This window comes from Patagioenas fasciata, chromosome 17, assembly GCF_037038585.1.
Source record: "Patagioenas fasciata isolate bPatFas1 chromosome 17, bPatFas1.hap1, whole genome shotgun sequence".
In the NCBI taxonomy this organism is placed as follows: Eukaryota; Metazoa; Chordata; class Aves; order Columbiformes; family Columbidae; genus Patagioenas; species Patagioenas fasciata.
In genome coordinates this window covers 5,336,866-5,358,237 of record NC_092536.1, presented here as the reverse complement: position 1 = coordinate 5,358,237, position 21,372 = coordinate 5,336,866, and the positions used below count along the sequence as shown (strand labels likewise).

The window sequence follows — 21,372 nt, the reverse complement described above, 5'->3', positions numbered from 1 at the left end:
TGGGGCCCTAAGTGGGAAGAAATTGGGGAGAAAAGCTCAGAAAACGTGGCTTTTCCATGGGGAGGGTGTGGGATGCGCTGCCTGTCCCTGCCTGTCCCTGCCTGTGTCGCTGCCGGGGGCTTTGCTGTGCTGCTGGGGGATGCGTTTGTGATGAATTTATCTCTGTCAAACGAAAATGGTGATTTTTCCCACCTGGCAGATGCCACTTTGACTGCAGGTCTCACGGCGGGTAAACATTAATTGTGGCACGCTATTAAATAGGGACAAAAAAGTGACAGGACTGAATTACTTCACTCCAGTCCCCTGATGCCAAGCTGTAAATCATGTACTGGAGTTTATAGAGACTATGTGTCTTAGGCCAGGCAGGCTCAAAATTTTCTGAAGAATAATGACATGTTAATAATAGACCGGCTCGGAGATAAAATTAGCAGAACATTTTTTTGCTTCTATTAAAGTCAAAGCTGAGTTCTTTTGCCTTCCTATCAGTCTCCCTTAACTAAAAATGGGTAGGTGGAAGGATGGATGGAAGGACAGACAGATAGACAGGCAGTGTTGGGCACATGGCCAGGAGGGTGAGTCTGAGTGGGTTCAGCGTGATCCAGAGCGATGTTGGAGCGGTCTGGACAGACAGATGGACAGAGAGGTGAAGCCTGAGTGCTCCAGCCAGACAAGGCCACCCAGAGCCAGAGCCAGCAGAGGCGACGGTGGCCACACATTTCCTCTTCCTCACCCCAAATCTCCTTGGCAATAGCTGATGGGTTTTATTTCCAGGTTGCTGTTTCACCAGGCTGGAGATGTGGCGATCAGCTCCTGGGACTCTAAAATCAGAGACGTAACGAGTCAGGGACTTAGGGCTGCCCTCGAGAGAGGTGAGGGGCTCCGCTCCCCCCAAACCTCCCAGGTTAGATTAGACTGTCTGCAAGGAAACTTAATTGATTCTTTAGGTTAAAGCCTTTTCATCTGTGCAGACAAGCCGAAGCATTAATTCTGTATAATGTGACACGGAACATTTGCGTGCAGCTCTGTGGCATGGCGTCCCCTCCCCGCGCTGCCTTTTGGGCTCTGGTTTGTTTTCTTTCCAAGACAAATTCTGGATCTGGCTTCCATCAACAGCGCTAATTAATCCCTTTCAATATATCCCAACGTTTTTATTTATTTATTTATTTATTTTTAAATAATCCTCAGATAATGGGTGCATTTCAGGTGCAGGCTTCTGTCTGGTGTGCCAGCAGGATCGCACCCAGCGCGAGGCTGAGCTTTGGACATCAAGATGCTCCAGCTGCATCCAGATGTGGGAAGCAGCTGCTGGGGGACCCCAGTGAGGGCACAGGTATCCCCACAGCTCCGCCGAGTGACTCTCATCACTCCAGAAATAGTCACACCACTGGCACAGCCTCAGGAATAAAACATATTTTGCTGTTATTTTTAACAGGGCAGAGGGAGCGCAGCCCTGGGGACCTGCACCGAGGCCGCTCCTGGCCAAAATGAGATGGAATATGGCATTGCTTGTTCGGAGCTGGCAGCCGGAGTGGCTGGGACCTGGCAGGGATGCTGAGCCTTCCCGCAATGAAGCAGCAGCCGCGATTGCCCAGAAACTAATTGCAAGGAAAACTGGATTTATATATATATATTTAAAAAAGAAAAAAGAAGGTTTCCTTATTGGTGCTTGGGAAGTTGAAGCCCTTTGCGGTTATTAAGACAAATGCAGCTGGTGCCTTAAATAATTGGGTGTTTCCCGAGGGGTTGATCAGCCGTGTCACATCGCTGGGTCTATTTTTGCCGCGGGATTCCAGGAATACTCGCCTCTCTCTGTGTTTTGTATCTGGCCTCTGTGGTCCCTGCACATGGGCTGCAGGAGAACTCAACCTGTGGGTTTTTCAGGTGATGCTGAAGTGTAATGTGAAAGATGAGCCTGTATTAAGCTTCAGCGGTTTTGTAGCCAACATGAGAGTTAAAGACCTGTCAGCATCGTCTGTCTCTCCAGTGCGATGCTCAGCATCCAAACCTGGAGCCTGGGCAGGGCTGAGTTTAACACTTTTCAATCCTAAATTGCCCCAGGGTCAAGGCTTGGTGACCACTGTGCCGCCAAATGAAGAGAGTGGGGACCTGAGGAGGGGATAGGGATGATAACACGGAGCCACATCCTTGTACCCACCAAAGCCCGGAAGGGTGAGCTGAGTTTGGACAATCACAGATCCCTGAATCTTCCCCTTTTCCAAACCCAGACTGGGTTTATTTTATTTCTGAGATGCAGATGCAAGCAGACTTGGCCTGAAGTGGTTTCCCACGAAAGATGTCGTGTTAAAAAAACACCAACACTCTGAGTGGGAGAAAAAGAGACAAATGGCACATTTTCTGCAGGAAAATGTTTCAGGGCGATGTGGTGACTGGAGAAAACACTCAGTTCTGACAAAATTCACCATTTTGGGGGGAAATTGGGGGTGTAGAGTGTGGAAGAGCTGTGATGATATCAGAAGTTGCCTGGCCACAAACCTGTTTTAAGGATAATAGAGGCACATGCAGACACACAGCATTCCCCATGCGCCAGCATGCTCTGCCCATTCCCTCCCGCTTCTGCCGAACAGCTGGGGGATAAAAATCCTTAACATTCAATAAAGACCATGAAATGAAAGAGCGGCATCGCACTTGAAAATTCAGCTTTCTGGCCCTCATGTTTCCAAACCACCTTCCAGGAGGGGGAGAGCACGGAGGGGTTCACTGCTCCGCACCAGCATGCAAAGGGCCCCAGGAAGCCTGTTTGTGAGTGTGAATTCTGAAGGGTATATATACATATAAATATTTGCCTTAAAAATACAGGGACTGAGGTGTGAAATTTGAAATGCACTAAATAGATTTATTCTCTCCAGGTGGGGCTGGCTGAAGGCAAAGCCCCAGCAGCTCAGCTGCAGCCCAGGGGGAAATTCATCCTCTTGCACCCCTGGGAATTAATCTCCCTGGAAAGCCCCAGCCTGTGCTAATTAACCCTGCAACACCTATAAAAAGTAGGCAGGCTCTCTCTGGGACTGTTTGTGCCCTGTGATAAAGTTAGGCTGGAGGTTGTGCTTAGCTTTGGGGGACTAAAGCCCCTGCTCCATGGGGATACAGGGGATGTGACCACTGTGGTTCCCCCAATTTGGAGAGCTGGAGGCAGCTTGGAGATGCTGGATTGGAAAACAAGTAGAAGGGACCCTCCTTGAAGATGCAAAGGTGAAAATAGAGCTGAGCTGGAGTTTTTGGCCCTGTGTAAAGTCCCCAAGTTGGACCCTGTGTCTCCTTCTGGCTGTGACCGAAGGAGCTTCACTGGGGCCGATGCTGCTGGTGATTACATGAGCTCCAGGTACAAACATCTGTGGGGTCTGGGGACAGGGAGGCTCCCAGGGAAACCTTTTGCATGTTTGAGCCTGGGAACAGCGGGACAGTCTCCAAATATCAGCCCCAGGATCTTGGTTTGTTTTCCCAGCTCCTCACCAAAGGGCTGTGGGATGTGTCTCTGTGATGGGGGCTGGTTTCAGAGTGCTCTGAGATGCAGAAATGGGGTAAAAGTGGGTCTGAATGAATGCTAAAGGAAGGTTGTTTTACATGACAGATGAAGTACATCTCTGGTATGTGGGAGATGTCCCCTGAGCAGGGCTCATGTGCCAGCATGTGTCCCTGTCACCACTCACCTGCAGGGCAGCCACAGTATGTAAACGGGAGGGGGGGAGGAAAGCAAAGCCCAACCCAGTCCCATGGTTCTGTAATGAATCAAGCTGCAGGAGAGAGAAATGCAGAGTAAAAGCTGTGCAGATGCCTGGTGTGGCCGCACGAGACCCTTTAGCTCTGTCCCAGAGGACATATGAGGTGAGCCTGGCTCGTGTTCTGATGACGTCCTCGTTAACAGACTAATTGCTTCCTTGGCAGCTGTCTGGGGCTGGCGGGTGTGAGCGGGTCTGGGTCACCGCCACCCCTGGGGACCTAGGGCAGGGTGCCCTGTGATGCTTGGGATGTCTCATCTCTGGTTTTCCATCCCAGCTGCAATGTCCCTGAATTCCCGCTGTAGCTCATTGAGAGCCCTTAACGAGCCCTGGGGGATAATGTGCTGTGTGTGGGAGCCTGGTGCTGCTCCCTTTGCAGAGGGAATTGTTATTCCCCCTCAGGCTTTTTATTACTACAAATTAATTTTTTAGGGTGGGAAGAAATAGGAAACTCTGGCTCTTGTCGCTTCCCACGTGGCTGTGGGCAGAGGCAGGAGCTCCCGTGGGACAGGGCTGAGGCTGGTCCATGGTTCAAGCTGAGCAACCAGCATCCCCCCTCATCCCAAACTGTCCTTGCAACTGCAAGTGGTTCCTGCGGAGAAGAGACAGATCCTGGAGTGCTGCTGGATCCAGCTGTCCTATTGCCAGGACCAGAGGAAACGGCCTCAAGCTGCACCAGAGGAGGTTGAGGTTGGATCATGGAAGCAATTTCTTCCCCAAAGGGCTGTGGGGCATTGAACAGGCTGCCCAGGGCAGTGCTGGAGTCACCATCCCTGGAGGGCTGGACAGACTGGAGATGAGGTTCTCAGGGATGGGTTAATGGTTGGACTCTATGACCTTGAGGGGCTTTTCCAACCAAACTGATTCTGTGATTCTATGATCTGAAGCACTGCTGCACCTTGGGAACCACCTGAGACCTCAGCCGGGGTTTGCTGCCAAGAGCCACATCTACATGTAAATCCCTGTCTGGGTGACGTCCTGTCTGTCACCTGCTGGGGGGCTCCAAAGGCAAGAAACAAGTGACTGAGAATGCCAGAAAGGATGTTCCTGGGCTGGGGTTTAAAAATAAAACAAAGTGCCAGTGCCCGACAATCCCTCATCCCTGCGCCTGGAGCTGTCGCTGGCTCTTGACAGCTCCGGCACAAATCAGAAAATGCCAATAAATCGCCCGGTGCGGATGTGTCCATCACTCCCCCGGCTCAGCTCTGTCCCCAGGTGAGCTGTCTGTCACCATGCCTCTGCGTCAGCTTCTCAGCCCATTTTGGGGTGGAAACGGTTGGGTGGCAGCCAATGCATGGGGCTGTCGGTGGGGCAGGGTCCTGCAGGCAGCAGAACTATGTGCTGGGAGCATTTGCAGCCAGTTGCATCAGCCTGGCTTTGCAAAGAGGGTTTTTAGGTGCCGAGTGGTGGAAAGGGGCAGTGCTGGAGCACTGTGGGTGGGGATCGCTCTCCTGCGTAGGCCACTCATGTTGCTGAGCATCGCTTGAGTACCTGGCAGTGCTCTGGGGAAAAAATGCTACAAAACTGGAGTCAAATGAGGGCGGGGAAGGTGCTGGGAGGGTGATTTGGGGCTGAAATGGCAGCTCTGTGTGCCAGCCTTGCAGCCTGGCACCAGTGCAGTGATGCCCTGGCCCTGTCCTGCCCGTCCCGGGGGTGGGACACAGCGTCACCAGATGCCACCAGCAGAACCATTTCCAGCCCTGGGGCTGCAGCGAGTTTCGGCATCTTCATCCCAGTGCAGACGCGGCTTCGCGGAGCCCTGCTGGGTTCCTGTGCCATGTTGCTATTTATAAACCCCGAATTGCACAAGGCTGGGACTGTGTTTTTTCCGTGATTGTATCAAATCAGTGAAACGGGGAAAGCGAGCAGTCTATTTGACATCCTGTATGTGGGCTTTTTATTTGTGCAATGAGTTTTCATTTCCACTTGGATCATGAAGCAGTAATTGGGTTACGTAGCTCATTACCACGACAGGTCTTGAAGCCAAGAGCAGGAGGGATGAGCTCCCCGTGGGAAAGATGAGGCAACGCTTAACCATGGGGAAAAAACCTGGCCCTGAAATGGGTTTGGGGCTGGGAGATGTGGTGAGAGCCCCGTGTCATGTCCTTGCAGCTGAACCCAGCTCCATTTCCAGCCGTTTCGTGTGGTTCTGCCCAGGGCGAGGGAAAGTGCTGCTGGACGGCGGAGACGTCTCCCACGGAGAGGGCAAAGCCTCACGCATTTTCTTCCACATTAAGTGTGACATCTGCTTGGGGATGACTCAGGCGGGTTCCCACCACCCATGCGGGGGAGGGGGGAGGGTGAGCACCCGGACCGGCTGAGTGGGGCCTGCTGGGCTCTGTTCTGTCACCCCGGCTCAGCAGGGAGGTGTTCGGGGGGTTATAATGAACCTAAATCAACCCGTTCCAGACACCATGAAATTTAGAGCTGTAATTGCTTTGCTGGGTGTGGGTGGCACTCACTGTGCTTGCTGGGGATGTGATGGATGCTGAAGACTCCACTGGCTTTGGTGCTGTGGGAGCTACCAGCCCTGTGCTCTGAGCTGTTCCCCACGGCTGCTCCTGCAGCACCGCAGCGTTCCTGCCCCGTCCTGGGAACGGGGTGTTTGTCTGTCTGTACCCCACTGCTGTTCACAGTGGTTTGCTGAGCAGGCGATGCTGAACGCCTCGGAAGGAAATCCAAACCACAGCACAAGGCAGAACGCTCAGGATACAGCATTTTATCCCAAGTCAGCACGTTTTTAACACCAGTGTCTTGCTAAGCACAGGAATAAGTGTCTGAGGAGGATCCTGCCTTGTGCAAAGGCAGGTGCCTGGGAAAAGACTTGGTGACAAGGGGACGGACTGATCCTGCCCAGGGACATCGCTCAGCTCCTGCCCCAGTGCTGGGGGTCTGCAAAGCTCAGCCTTGCTGGGGAAACTGAGGCAGTGCCAGGTCTTGGCTCGGGACCCCCCGATGCTGCCGGGCTGTCTGTCGGCTCAGCACGGCATCGCTGCCTGGGTGCAGTGCAGGGGGTGCTGCAGTGTCCATGGCTGAGCGTCCCCAGCACCACCATGCACTGGGGTGGATTTGTGGGAGCCCCCAGCTCCTGCCATGCTGCCTGTGCCTGTCTGCCACCCGAGTCCTGTGTCGTTTTTGCCTTATCCAGAAGCCAGTCCCCAGTTTTGCCATTTGACTCCAAGCACACTGAAGGGGAACATGTTAGTTTGCATTTCTTTCTTTTTAGGTTTTTTTTCTCTGCACTGGCTTGATCTGCAGGATGTTTTGTGGGCTGTCTTTACAGCCAAGACCAATTAATTAACCTTAATTCATTAGCCTTAATGTACGAACATCCTTCCTGCTGGGGCGAGGGGCTGTGCTGTTTCTGAGATCCCAGCTGAAGGGACACGGGTGACCTGGCTGGTGTGTCCCAACAGGACAAATCCTGATCCATCCACAGGCCGTGTCCTGCCCTGGCTGGGGGGGTAAAATTGGGGGTGTCACCTCCAAACCTCCTTGTGCTTTTGGGGTGATGTGCTGGGCCCCAAACCCTGCGCTGGCTCTTCTGCTGGGTTAAACACTGGGGCAGGAGGAGCTGAGGAGTGTGGGGGCTGCGTGGGGAGGGATTTCCTCAGTGCCACATCAAGCAGGGGGCTATTGAACCTCCCGCTCTGCGTGGGTGGGGGCTGCCCTGGGAAACCTCCTGTTCTCCTCCCCATTTGGGGCCCCCCCTGAACTGCATCCCTGCATCCAGCCTTGCCCGTCCCTGCCTGGGGGAGCCTGGTGCTTCTCGGTGCCCCGCCAAAATACTTTTGGTGCATGTGTTAATGGGGCTGGGGGGTAATGGAGCTGCCACCACAGAGCCCCTCGTGGCTGGGGGTGCTGCCTGGGAGCAGCTGCTGCATCCTGGTGCTAATGAAAGCCACCAGGACCAGCAGCCCCCGAGCAGCCGCCGCGGCGTTTGGGAGCCAGATTTGAGGAAGGGAAGTGACTCAACGTCTTGGAAGGAGTTGGGGGCGGTGGGGGGGTTTGGCAGAGGACAGCGGGTGACCTGGGGTGGGGACATCGCAGCGGGGTGGCTGGCAACCACCTGTCTCCCCTTGGGCTCAGCATCACTGGGGAGCCCTCTGTGCTTCATTAGCCCTCATTAGGGCGGTGAGCTCCAGGCTGGGGGGGGCCAGGACAGGAAAAGAGGCCCCTTGGGAAGCGGTTTGTTGCTTCCTCGTGCTGGGTCGCAGCAGGATGGGGGCCAGCGTTCCCAGCTCCCGCCGGCACACCCTCTCCCAGCTGTTGCTGCCGGAGCATCGTGCTGCCAAGAACACGCCGGCGATGGATGTGGATGCTGCTGCTGCTCCGTCCCCCTCCCCTCGCCCTTAAAACCCGTGAGGAGCGGGGCTGTGCCTGCGCCTGGTGCCCTGCACCGCAGTCCCTGCAGGGATGACAGTGTCGCTCCCAGGGGCCTTCGGCATCAGGGCTGGGCTGAGCAGCTCCTCTTCCTCGCTGGGCACCGGGTGGTTCTGGCACCCAAACCTCGTCATCCTCAGCACGGAGCGGTGGGAGAGCGCAGCACCACACGAGGTATTCGGAAAGGTCACTGGAAGGCTGGAGTGTGGGATACTGGGGGGCACGGGGCACGTTACTGGGGGAGACAGGACAGGATGGGTCCTGCTGGCAGAGCCAACCCGTGCAACCCACTCCAGCAGGACCCTGTTTCTCATGGGTTTTTACTGCTTCTGGGAGCGAACTGCATTTACCGCTGCTGTGGGGGGAACTACTTTGCTGGGGTGAAAAGGGTCTGCACCCCTCTGGGGACCTGCCACATGCCACAAATGCCACAAGCGTGGCATCACTGCTGGCACCCAGCACCTTGTGGAGCTGCTGCCCCTTTCCGGGGGTCCCGCAAGCCCCTGGGAGCAGGACACCAGCGTGTCGGTCGTGAGCCGCCTGGGTTAGGACATCCCTGCTCAATGCCGACATCTGAGATTTTTGGGTCTCTTCTCCTTTCTCTCGGCTGGACCTGCCGATCTGAGCGCATCAGCAAGTTTCCTCCTGATTCAGCTGTGGGGGATGTTGCAACATGACATTGTGCAAAGGCGGCATTGCCCTGCACTCTGATTCCTCTTTTTTGGCTTCTGTGGAAGCTTGGCCACATGTGACAGGTTCATGTCCCCACCTGCACAGGCCATGGCAGTGGCCACAGCCTTCCCAGAGGCTCCTCACTGGGCATCGCCCGCTGTCCCCTTGGTCACAGTTGGATGGCAATTCTTCTGCTACCAGCTCTGAGAAAACTGGGATTTTTCCCTTGTGCGTGGCTGAAACCAGAAAACACATGGATGCTGGTGACAGTGAGTGGTGGGAGCTCTGCCCCGGCCTCGCTGCTGGCTCTCCTTGAATGTGATGCTCCCTGTGTGAGGTGCAGGATTTTGCTCCAGGCACTGCATGTATGTGTATTTCTAGTGCATATCTTCCTCTGGATGGGCTTCCCTAGCTCAGGGTGGAGGTTTGTGGCTGTGCAGGTTTGTGGCTGTCCAGGTTCAGTTGCTGCATGCATCTTGGAGATGCCCCATCCCAAAATTCCAGGGTCCTTTAGCTGCACTCACCCCTCACTGGGATCAACAAGACCATGGCTTTTTTGGACAGGGGAGGTATGCCTGAGGGGTCCTGTGGGACTCTTCATGGATTTCTTCCCCAAAGGGCTGTGGGGCATTGGAACAGGCTGCCCAGGGCAGTGCTGGAGTCACCATCCCTGGAGGGGTTGAACAGACGCAGATATGAGGTTCATGAGGGTGCTTTGGTGACTGTTGGGTTAATGGTTGGACTTGATGATCTTCAGGGTCTTTTCCAACCAAAATGATTGTCTGAATCCTGAGCCACCCATGGGTGGTGATAAATGAGACCCAGCACCGAGGACACCAGCTGCCCCGTCCCCTCTATATGTCCAGCTGAACTGTGCAAAAAAAGCCCTTTTACCCAAAGTCCCATGTCCCCACATCCTGCTGCCGAGCATCGCTTCCCCCTTCCCAGGCGCTGCCCATCTCCACGTCGAGCCCAGCAGCCGGTTTATGCTGCTGGCTGTGGGGTTCTTTTAAACTTTCATCCTCCCATCAGCAATACATGCGTGTCCTTCTCGGGATGAGAAAGCTCAGCAATAAAGTGTGCCGAAGCAACATAACCCCAGGATTGTTTGTGTGCAGCCTTAACGAGTTTATAGAAGAAGCAGAGATGTGTAATTCAGCTTGAAACCCACCCCGGGATTTAGCAAGCTCAGGTAAATAGCTCTGGATTTATATATATATATATATGAATATAGATTTTTAATAGATAAATTCAATATATGCACTTTAATACATGTTTGGGAGGGAAGGTTTTGCTGCAGCCAGATGGAAGTCATTACTTTGCTCAAGGAATTTGCAACCGGTTGAGGTTTTTTGCTCCCCTGTTATTACAAAGTTGGGTTTGGCGTGGCAGAGGACGGCGGGCGGCGGGGACTTTCGGGGTCCCAACGCGCACCATGGTGCGCGTTGGGACCCCGAAAGTCCCCGCCGCCCGCCGTCCTCTGCCCAAAACCCTTATTTTTTGTGATTTTCAACGAAATGGAAATGAGGTTTTGCAGCCCGCAATGTCTTTGCACATGGGAAAACTGCACAGAGGCGTGAGAAAACCCGGGCGTGAATTTAAGGGGGGCTAAAGGGGGTTCCTAAAAGCATGGCAGTGTCACCTCAGTGGGGACAGGGAGAACAGGGGGGCTTTTCTTTGCCGTGCTGATCAACATGCAGCTGGGAGCGTGGGATGCAGCTGCGAGCTGGGGCTGGAGGATGCTCGTGCGGATCCGGGGTGATTTTCTGACTTTTGGGGGGGGGGGTTGAGCTCTGCAACCCCCAACTTTCCCCCGTTCCTGATCACGTCCGTCCCTCTGGCAGCTGGAGGGACAGAGCAGTTTCCTTTTCTTGGTTTCCTTCCTCTTCGTGTCCTCGAAATACCAAAGCAGTTGAGGGCAGCTTTTGCAGGTGGCACGCAAGCCCTTCGCCTCTACAGTGTCCCCAAGGCGTGTGCTGGCTTTGTCCCCAAGCAGCTGTGACAGAGCCCAGGCCATGGTTTGGGACATTCTCGCCAGGTTGTGGCTGTAGCCCCAACGGGGATGCAAATCCCCTGGAATCAGCGTTTCATGCCCCATTCGCCTGGGCTGGTGCGACGTTGTGGGGGGAGGATGCTCAGAAAGAAGCTTTATTGACTTTCTTATTGCCAGGAGAGCATAGAATTAATATCAACCTATATATAAGAGAAAAAAAAAAAAAAGAGGAGATGAAAGAACTTCTATTATCTCAGAAGCAGCTCAAGTCATATTAAGCAGCACAGAAACACAAGCTGCCCTTTCTAAAGGAAATCTTTGTCTGTGTCGGTACAAACGCCCAAGATTTTCCCCTTTAATACTCAACCTTCACAAGAGCAGAAAGGAGGAGAAGCAAAGGGCTGGGCTGGGTTCTTACTAATGGGGCGGCTCTTAACGACCCAGGCACTTTGTGCCAGGGACAAACGGGTTCACTCTCCGGGCTCCTGCAGTTTTGCTCTGGGAAGAGTCTCGCGTCATCCGTGTTTTGAGGTTAAATACCAGTTTCTGGCTGTGCTGGGGTGCGTTCTCCATCACACCATGGCCAGGGGCAGCTCACAGAGACCCGTCCTGAGCTGCACAGCCCAGGCTCTGCCCAGACAAACACTGACTCACGCTGTTATTCCATCCCACCCTGGGCACAGACGGGTTTTTTTTTTAAGACTGCCTTTTCCAGCTATTCCTTTTTTTTCAAATTCTTTCCTGTTCACACGGGTGGGGGACGCAGCCATAGGCAGAACACAGGGAGCAACCGGGGGTGCTGAAGGCTGCCAGGGGTTCCCGTGAAGCAAGGAGGCAAGGGCTGCTCTGCGGGGATGTGTCCAAGCACCGTGGATACAGGTAGGGCTCGGGCTTCCCCCTGTCCTGCAGCCAGCCTTGAGGCACGGCTCAGTGCCTCAGTTTCTCCTGTGGGGATGGACTTTGTCCCCTGTCTTGGTTTCAGGGGTCCCATGTCACTGGGCACTCGGTGGGGACTGCCAGGAGCCTGTTTTCTTGGTGTCAGGCTGTTGTGGATGCTCGGGATGCTGCTGCCTCTCCCAGGGCATCCCACATGCCTGTCCCCTTCTCTGCCAGCTGGAGAGCTCAGGGACAGGTGACAGGGCTGGGACAGTAGCTGGGGAGCAGCTTTTGGGCAGGCCAGGGCTGGGGACTTCGCAGTGCGGGGGAGTCCCTGCTCCTTTTTGCTGGGCATATGGCTGGTGGCCGATTTACACCCAAGGCTGGGGCTCCATCCTGAGCATCCTTGCAGGGACAGGGATGCTGTGCAGCATATCCCTGCAGCAGCCGTTGCCATGGCAATTGCGGACTCAAATCAAGGTGAATCGGAGCTCTGGACCCAGAGCTGCTTTCCAGTTCCCACAACAGCACCCGGAGCTCTTGCTGTGCTCAGGATCTGACCCATGGGGTGGGACTTGAGCTCACCCAGTGCCATAAACACCCAGGGGACTGGGACCAGTATGTGCCATGGGAGGAAATCCAGGGCTGGGCACAGCTCAGAGGGGATTGGTGCCAGCAGGACTAGGGGGACACTGAGATGCTGCTTCGTTCCGTGCTCTTCCCAAAGCTCCTCAGATGAGCGACCGCATGTTCCCCCCAAACATCTGCTGGCAATCCCCATTCCGGGGAGCAGGGCTGTGTGCTGCAGGGGCCGCAGCCCCCACGCCTGCCGGAGGAAGCGGCTGCGGGTTTGGGGTGCACTGGGACGTCGGAAACCACTGCGGGAAGGAGGGGAAATGCTGGAATTGGAAAAAGGCAGAACAGCTGCCTGGGGGCGGCACCAGCTGTGCAGGCAGAGCCCCCCGAGCCTCCCAGCCATCCGCCTGCTTCCCAGGGAGGTTTGTCTGTCCTGTCCCTGGGTGTCCCTGAGCACCCTGTGGGTGCTGGGGTGAGGGACAAGCACTAGCCCAAGGACATCCCCAGTTCCCCCAGTGCTGGTGGGGTCCCCAAACAGACGTGTGCTGGTCCCAGCCCGGTTTTTTAGCATCATATGGGTAAAAGCACGATGCACTTTGACAGCTCAGGCAGGATCTTGTGTGCTCAAAAGCTGATCTGCTTTTCATTTATTTTTTTTAATATATATATTTTTTTCTTTCTCTCTCCTTTTTTTTTTTCCTCTATTATTCTTTTCTCTTTTCCCCCCCAAACTTGTATCAGCACCTCCAGTAAAAGCACTGCCCACAGGCCTTGACAGAGGCAGAAAGCAGCACTGGTAGCCTGCCAGTCTCTATAAATGCCCAGTGCAGGCAGCTGAGCACTTGGGCAGCACTGATACCCGCTGCCAGGGTGGGCTGAGCATCCCCTGCCCCTCCAGCACGGCTGCAGATCTGACTGAGCTCCCCCCGTTTCCCCATAGCCCCCGTCACATCCGTCCCCCCGCCCGTCTGTCCTGGCCGCGGAAGAGCTTTCGCCCAGAAAAACTGGATTTTGAACATTTTCTGCTGTTCTCTCTGTTTCCTGTTGCCTTCCCAAGAACAACATCCCTGACCTCATCCTCCCCCGGTGCGGGCGGTGATGCTGCTGCTGTGCGAGCGCCCAGTGGGAATCCCACCCGGGTACCGAGACGTCCAGCTGCGGGAAGGACGGGGCCAGCGGCTGGCTGCACTAAAATGCTATTTTGGGTAGATCCTGTGCGCATTTTTGTTGAGGTAGGAGGACAGAGATGAATAGAGCGAATGGGGAGCGAAGTGGTTTTGGCTCAAGTGAGGTATTTTTCAACCCAGAGCATTGAAACATGCTCTTAGTTTTGTGGCTTTTCTTTTTTTCTTTATTTTTTTCCGAACTTTGAGTTTTTTACGATGAGAAATGGAGATGTTTTGTGTGGCCGCCCCTCAGGCTCTCCATTTCGGGAGGGTTTTGGAGATGCAGATGGGAATTTGCTGGATGATTTTCCAGCAGGTCTTGGGCTCCAGCTCCTGCTACCCGGAGCCATCCTGAGGAGTTCATGGGGGGGTTGGCAACCACCTGTCCCCTGCCTTGGAGTTCACAATATGAACCCTGTGTGAGCCCTGGGAACAAACCCAGCACCTGTCAAACCCTGCGAGAAAACAGCCCTGCTGCTCCTATCCCTCTCTGGCATCCTCATCCTGAGCCGGGACCAAGGCCACCCCACTGCTCGACCCAGGAGAGGTCTGGGGGGGTTCTGTTCCATCACCTCCTGGTCTGTCTGCTTTGAGAAGGGCAACTGTTAAACCAAAGAGAAAAGAAAAGAAAAAAAAGAAAGCAGGGCGATGGGGGAACAAAATAAACAGACAATTCAAATAAATAATCCATTAAATACAGCTTTGAAATGTCAAGCTGAATGTCATTGTGCTCTCTGGGCTCAGTGATTTAAAAATAATAATACATAGGAGATTTTACATGAGAAATATATAAGTGGGCACAAGTGGAAGAGGAGCCTGTAGAGCTGCAGGAATCGCTCCTATCCACTGTGGGCATGGGACCGATCCTCGTGGTGGGGAGGGACAGTGGTGGGTCCCTCGGTCACTCCATGGGTGACACCAGGGTGGAAATGGCAGTCGGATAACATTGCTTGAGGGTTTGTCCCCAGTGGCAGAGTGAGTCCTGGGAGCTTTGGGGCTCTCTGGCTGAGGATGCTGGGGTGGGGGGGGATGGATGTGGGGCTCTGGGCTCCCCCACCTTCCTGCAGCTTTACCTTTGCAAAGGTGATGCCATGAAACACCTCGGTCTGTGAAGACGGTGCTTGGGATGGCTCATTACCTGAGAACATCAACCCCTGATGCTGGCAGAGCTGCTTCTGCTGATGCTGGTACTTCCACTGGATCATCAACTTTAATTCCTCCTTTTGACGACCAAGGTTTTGTGGGGCAAACCCTCCTTCCAGCTCAAATTAATTCACTAGGTTTGCATTAAAATCTTATTTATTCTGGCTGCTTATCATCTCCTGAAGCTTGGCAAGGGGAGAGGTGATGGGGCTGTGATTTAAGCCCCCAGACAGGGCCTTTGCAGCCATGGGAACAGCAGGAATAGCAGGAAGGAACAGGAGGAAAAACCCAGGGAGAAACAATAGGTTCCAACACAAAGATCATGGGGATTTCAAAGTAGGGGGGTGGGGGGAGGGTGTTGCTTGGGGGGGGTCTTTGGACTGAAACTCCCTGGAAACAGGAGAGTCCAGCCTGGACAGGCAGAGCTGTGTCCTTCCCTCAAGGACAATGTTGGGTGCAATGTCCCATTCTGGGGTTGGCACAGATCTCACCCCTCTTACCGTGGCTTGTTATGGTGTGTTTGGGCTTTGCTAATTGGCTTTGGTGGCTCTTGGCTTTAACCCACCGTGACTGTTCCTAGGGGAGGAGTTGGACCTGTTTAACACAGGGCTCTAACTGGCTGGTGGAAACCAGCTTCTGATTATGGCAAACAACGCTGTTAGTTACCGTAATCTACATTTCAAAATACACATGGCACTGGTTTAATCAGAGAAATAACCTTATGGGAGTCCAAACACTTCACACATATTTATGGCTTCAATTATTTATAATGATGTTACTGTGGGCTTGATTGTGGGGTTTTTTGCATGTACCTGGTGATTCTGGCTCATGTTGGATGCTTGTACTGAGGGTACAGTATCAGATTTCTGTCCTGGATTTCTGTACAGGATTTCTGTGCTGGATTATCCTGAAAGCTGCTGGGATCACAACAGGACCCAATCTGTGGTGGGGTCAGCACAGCACCCCAAAGTGTGGGGCAACACCAGCCTCCTGGGAGGCTGCAGAGGGTTAAATTGACACGTCTGAATCTCCATTTCCTCCTGTAACCCCACATCTGAGCGTGAATGGTCTTTGTTTGATCTTGGTTTTAATATTACAGCTCCATCCATAGACCTGCGCAGCAGGAGCTGCCTTTGTGCTGTGGGACACTGAATCTCCATCTCTCCTTACATCCCACCAGGACCCAGCCGTGGTCCCCGGGGACGGAAGGTGAGCGGCTGTCACAGGCGCCTGGCATCAGCAGGGCATGTGTGGAACTGGGTTTTCAGCCTGATTTCCCAGGTGCTTGCAAGAAAAAAAAGAGAAGAGCCATGATATCTTGCAGATTGTAAGGTCTCAGAGCTGTTAATGAGCTGTTAATAAGCATCAGATTAGTTGTTTCCCTCCTGGAAGTAGGCGGGTAATAGACATTTTTTGCAAGATGAGGCTACAGCCACATCCTGGTGGAGACAAGGGACTGAATCACGTCCTGTGGCGCAGGGAACTGATGTCTCCTGGTTGGGGGTGGGAATCTGGTGAGGAGCCACAGGAGCATCTTTGTCTGGGGCCAGAGAAGGGGTGTCCATGGGAACCCCCCTTATCTGTGTACTCTGTCCCCTCTCTTCATGTCCCCCTTGTGCGTATTGGGGGGCCAGTGTCCCTCCTGTGGACTGTGCTCGCTGTGATTAACACCATGTGTTTGCTCAGCAGAGAAACATCACCAGCCAGAGAGCTGGGACTGACCAAGCTGTGATTTGGTTACAGGTAATGGCGCTTTCTAATTTGTCCAATTACTTGGATGATGTCGATAACTACAGTGACTACCCAGATTACACCTATGAGGAGGCTGGCAGCGTGGGGACAGACCCATCCCACGACCCGAAGGACATTGCGAGGATCCTCTCTGTTGTCATCTACAGTGTGTCCTGCTTGTTGGGCATCCTTGGCAATGGCCTCGTGATCGCAATCATAACTCTGAAGATGAAGAAATCAGTCAACGCCATCTGGTTCCTTAACCTGGCTGTTGCCGACTTCCTCTTCAACATCTTCCTGCCCATCAACATCGCTTACACGGCCATGCGGTACAACTGGATCTTTGGGACCGTCATGTGCAAGCTGAATTCCTTCCTCCTCATCCTCAACATGTATACCAGTGTCCTCCTGCTCACCACCATCAGCTTCGATCGCTACGTGTCAGTGGTTTTTCCTGTCTGGTCTCAAAACCATCGGTCGACCAATTTAGCATATTTAGTTTGCTTGATCATCTGGACCATCGGCATCATTATGAGCTGCCCGTCTCTTGTCTTCCGAGACACAGCACAAACCCGAAACTCCATCATTTGTTTTAGCAACTTTTCCCTCTCCAGGAATAAGTCTTATCAAGCCCTGGCACTAATGAGGCACCGAACAGTGAACATCACCAGGTTCCTCGCTGGGTACATCCTTCCCATAACCATCATCACTTTCTGCTACATCGCCATTGCCTTCAACTTGCGTCGAAACCGCCTTGCCAAGTCCAAAAAACCCTTCAAGATCATCATCACCATCATAGTCACCTTCTTCCTTTGCTGGAGTCCCTACCACCTGCTGAACCTCCTGGAAACAGAGCCTGACATGATCCCACGCTCCGTGTTTGAGATTAGCATCCCCATAACCACGGCACTCGCTGCCTCCAACAGCTGCATGAACCCCGTCCTCTATGTCTTCATGGGCCAGGACTTTAAGAAGTTCAAGGTCACCATCCTTTCCAGACTGGTGAATGCCCTCAGTGAGGAGACGGCTCACTCCAGCATCGTTCACAGGAGCTTCTCCAAGATGTCTTCAATGACTGAGAAGGAGACAACAGTTCTCTGAACTCAACCTGGATGCCTGCAGGAGGGCCGCAGTCCTCCAGTGTTGCCCATGCCCACCACTATGATGGTGGCCACCCTTGCAGTGGCCTCAGTGTGGGATGATCATGATCCAATGCTGTCCTATAGCGTATTCTTTGACTGGTCTTGCTGCCTGGGAGTTTGCAGGTGTTCAGACCACTGCTCTGTGCACGCAGGGAAGATGCAACCTCACTTAATCTGTCTTTGTGGTTGCTAAGATGATTGCACTGGACTATTTAAGAAAACATTTCAGGGCATTCCTGTCTAATCTATGCATTTTCTGGCCTGGCAAGGGTGTTACTGCCCTTTCCAGAGACATCCTTATGGGAGATTGGGTGGAAGATGTGTCTGGGAAGGACCCTGAGATGGGTGGCCATGGATAATACCTGCTACGGCAAAACTGGTGACACTCTTTCTATGTCCTATGTATGCGTATAGCTACTCATGTTAAAGTCCTGAAGTATATTGGTACTGGCACAATGTGTTTTTAGCTGTGTTGTGAGCACTTTGTACCCTGGGAAGTGTCTTCACAAGAAGCGTTTGAACATCCCAACCTTGATGAACTGGGAAATCTCACATGACATCTAAGTGATCCAGAGCCAGGGCCACCTGGCAGGGTGGGGATTGGGTTTGTGCACAGGGTCACAGACATGGAAAATGTGGAGAGAAAAAAAAGAGGCAAAGATTCCTTTGAAGTGTCTTTTGAACAAACCCCACTTTGATGGACACATTTCATATTTCACAGAGCAGTTTGGTGCAAGGAGCAGGGCCATGGACTGGGGATGTGGGCCTGGGGGAGGACCTGATGTCCCATCACAGATCCAAGTGGACCTGGGTTCTGTGGCTCCATCGGTGTCTTCTCCCTGCTGTGATCAGTCAGTCCTAGGGGAAGATTTTTCTCTCTTCCTGACCAGGCTGGTGGGAAACTGCTGCTGCACACAAATCTCTGCAGTGAAGGATGGACCGAGCCAGCACCTCTATCCAATTTCATGCACAGTTAATCTGGGAGATCCTTCACCACTTGGGCTTCTTGCCTGTGACACCCGTGTCATGCTTATTTATGTGTTAGTTTCTCTATGTCACCCACAGCCTCTCACTCCCAATAAACCAAGGAACGACCGTGTCCCTTGAGGTCCCAGTGCCATCCTAGTGCCCCTTGCTCCGGTGCTGTGATGCTCCCAGCCCATGGCCCATGTCAGAGTGAGGATGCTCCTCAATAATTTTCATGGCTGGATTTTTGCAAGCGGGGCTATTATCACTCCAAAGAGCTTTCCGAAAAAAAAAACCCACAAACTCTGAAGTGATGACTTGGTACATAACCGTGGGTTAAATCATCATTATAATGACAGCTTGGGAAACCTAATATTTGAGTTTGTCTTGGTAGCTGTTTGCCTATTTAATAAAAAACCCCGTTTTACATACAAATACCCCCGGTACATGCTCAGGCTCATGGTGTGGAGCGGGAAGGCTCCCAGTAAGCAGTGTCCTCGGGTGTATTCCTGATCCCCAGCACTGGGGTGAGAATGGGGAAGAAGAGGGAAAAACCTCTCAGGTTTCACCTGCTGGACCCTGTATCCTGCCAGGTATCGAGGGAGACTCCCTGGGGAATATCGGCGATTGCTGTTCCCACGTCGCTCAGCGAGGCAGGCAGCAAGCAGATCAAACGGGGCGCATTAAAAATGCATCTATACAAAATAGAAACAGAAATATTCATCATAACACTTCAGCAGCAGAACCACTCAGCGCGCACGAGCCTCTTAGCCAGATTTCTTTCTTTCTTTCTTTTCAGCAGCATAGCAGAGAAATGCAACTCAGTATTGCCTCAATTCCTCTGATATTGCCCAAATACTCCAGGTATACCCCAGCACGCGAAGCTGCCTCCTTTCAGCTTTCTTTTTGCAGCACTAGAGATTTTGTTCGTATGGGGGAAGAAGCTCACCAGACCATGTTGGCTGTGGTTCCCTACAGTGATGTGAAGGCCCAATATATTAAATTTTGGGTCCTTGGAGCTGCCCCATTGACCCCAGTCCCCCTGACTCCCGCAGGGAGCAACGGACTTGCTGCTCAGCTGGGAGACGTCCTTAGCGATTAATTGACACTGGTCTCTTGATTAAAACCGGCAGGAGGCTAATGACACCGCGGCCAACATGCAAAAATGAAATGTAATTAGCATCCGGGGAAGGGGCTTGGTGGCAGCTGCTCACAGGGCCCCAGAACATGGGGCTGGGTCTCATTTCACATGAGCAATTGGGAAATTACTCCCGAATATACCAAAATCATTTCTGCGGAACACATTACTGTCCTTAATGAGTGTTCTTTTTCAATTAGCTGTCATGGCCCTGAGATAAAGCTCTGCTTTCCTTCGCTGATAAATCACTCCCTTTATTTGGAATTAAGGAAAAAAAAACCAATAAACATGTTACTCTTTCCCTTTCCTTGATGCCAGGTGGGTTGGAGCCACGTTTAATTTACCTCCACTGCATTCAGGCAGATTGTCAACTGTAAATTTTACAGAAAATTTTAAAGCTGATAAATAAACACGCTGCTTTCTTTTTAGGGTATGAATATAACCACGGCTCAGATTTATAACTCGCACTTCCCTCCGTTATAGAGCTTTTGTGAAAATGCTGCCGCAGCTTCTGGATGCTGCTGCTGAGATGGGTAATTTCCCTCTCTCTTAAACAGCAGCGGGAATTGGTGTGTGATTTAATTGGGGAGGAGGGGGAGCCCCTTCCCTGTGCTGAGCATCATTTACATCACTGGATGGGGGGGTCATTGCCCAAAACCCCCTGAATTCACCCCAAAGGGGCATCTGTGTCCTTAGCCAGGGCAGGGAGCCCCAGCCTGAGCTGCTCTCCAGCATCCTCATCATCATCTTCATCACCTGCCGAGCACAAAACCCCCGTGGAACTGGGGGGGAATACAGGGAGTTTTGGTGCAGAGGCTGTTGTCAAGGCAACACATGAGGAACCCATCCAGCCCAGGAGGAGGATGCTGCAGCTGCCGGGGGAGGCAGGAAAATGTTCCCGGGGTGAGAAATTGCAGAAAATAACTGATTTTTAGTGCAGAAAGCTGGGGCGGGGGCTCAGGGTCACCCCCCAGCCCCACGCTGAGCCGGCTGCTCCCGCCCCGGGGTGCTCACTGAGCCTGAGTCAAGCGGAAAGATTTGCTGCTTTTAAAAATAATTGTGGAAAAGCTGAGCGTTGCCTGCCCTGCTCTCCAACGAGCCGGGCTAATGGCATCACGGAGGCAGCCGGGCAGGGCTGCTATTGCATGTCAAGAGCTTTGTACCTGAAAATGATGCGGAAAGGGCGGTTGGCGTCTCTTTCCAGGGGCAATATAAATTTTTATTATTGCATGCCAGTCTCATGAAGTTTAAAAAAAAAAAAATAGGTCTGGCATTTAATAGATAATTTTTTAAAACCCCACCAAAAAAAAAAAAAAACCACCACCAAAATAAAGAAAATAAAAATATATAAAATCGAAATAAAACAAAATAAAATATAAAATAAAACTGCAGGTTCTGTTTGTGGCTCAGCGGTGCGTGCGAAGCGAGCGGCTGCTGGCAGGATGGCAAACGCTGCTCCCATGTTAGCCGGGTTCGAGGAAAAGGCAGATGTGCAGCACACGCTTATGGGGAGGTAATGACTTCCAATTGCTCCATTTCATTGAAAAAAACCAAAAAACAAACCGCAACACAACTGCAGGGAAATAAAAGCACTAAGCTTTGGTGATCTTAAAGCCATAGGAAAAAAAATAATTAAAAAAAATATATATGTATCTATAAGGTAGGCTGACCTCGGGCTGGAGGTCCCCATGCTGGGGTCAGCCCCTTCCCCTTCCACCTTACAAGCTGCAGCCCAGGACCATGTTGGCTGCACGTGATGTCTTCTCTTAATTCTTTTAGTTTGGGGATTTATTGGCTTTTTGGGTTTAATGACTTCCAGAGGGCAGAAGGGAATGCTGCCCCTTCCTCTGAT

At 52.6% G+C, this 21,372-nt stretch overlaps 1 protein-coding gene across 7 annotated transcripts; it reads left to right on the top strand.

Annotated features, from left to right (window-relative positions):
• Nucleotides 1-7,819: 7,819 nt before the first annotated feature.
• On the top strand, nucleotides 7,820-19,962 carry CMKLR1 (chemerin chemokine-like receptor 1). Of its 7 annotated transcripts, none has more exons than XM_065851571.2 (4): nucleotides 7,820-8,291; nucleotides 9,908-9,981; nucleotides 15,643-15,752; nucleotides 16,287-19,962. In XM_065851571.2, the coding sequence occupies exon 4, from the start codon at nucleotides 16,290-16,292 to the stop codon at nucleotides 17,373-17,375; it is 1,086 nt and encodes a 361-aa protein (XP_065707643.1). In that variant the 5' UTR covers nucleotides 7,820-8,291; nucleotides 9,908-9,981; nucleotides 15,643-15,752; nucleotides 16,287-16,289; the 3' UTR covers nucleotides 17,376-19,962. The 7 variants fall into 7 exon arrangements, with proteins under 7 accessions (XP_065707643.1, XP_065707644.1, XP_065707645.1 ...); XM_065851572.2 differs by having other exon boundaries at nucleotides 9,822-9,981; XM_071815804.1 differs by lacking the exon at nucleotides 7,820-8,291 and adding an exon at nucleotides 13,292-13,466 and having other exon boundaries at nucleotides 8,325-9,981.
• The last annotated feature ends 1,410 nt before the right edge of the window (nucleotides 19,963-21,372 follow it).

What these genes read in the sequence shown, in the direction of transcription:
- CMKLR1 (XM_065851573.2), top strand. Translation starts at nt 16,290, where the DNA reads ATGGCGCTTTCTAATTTGTCCAATTACTTGGATGATGTCGATAACTAC.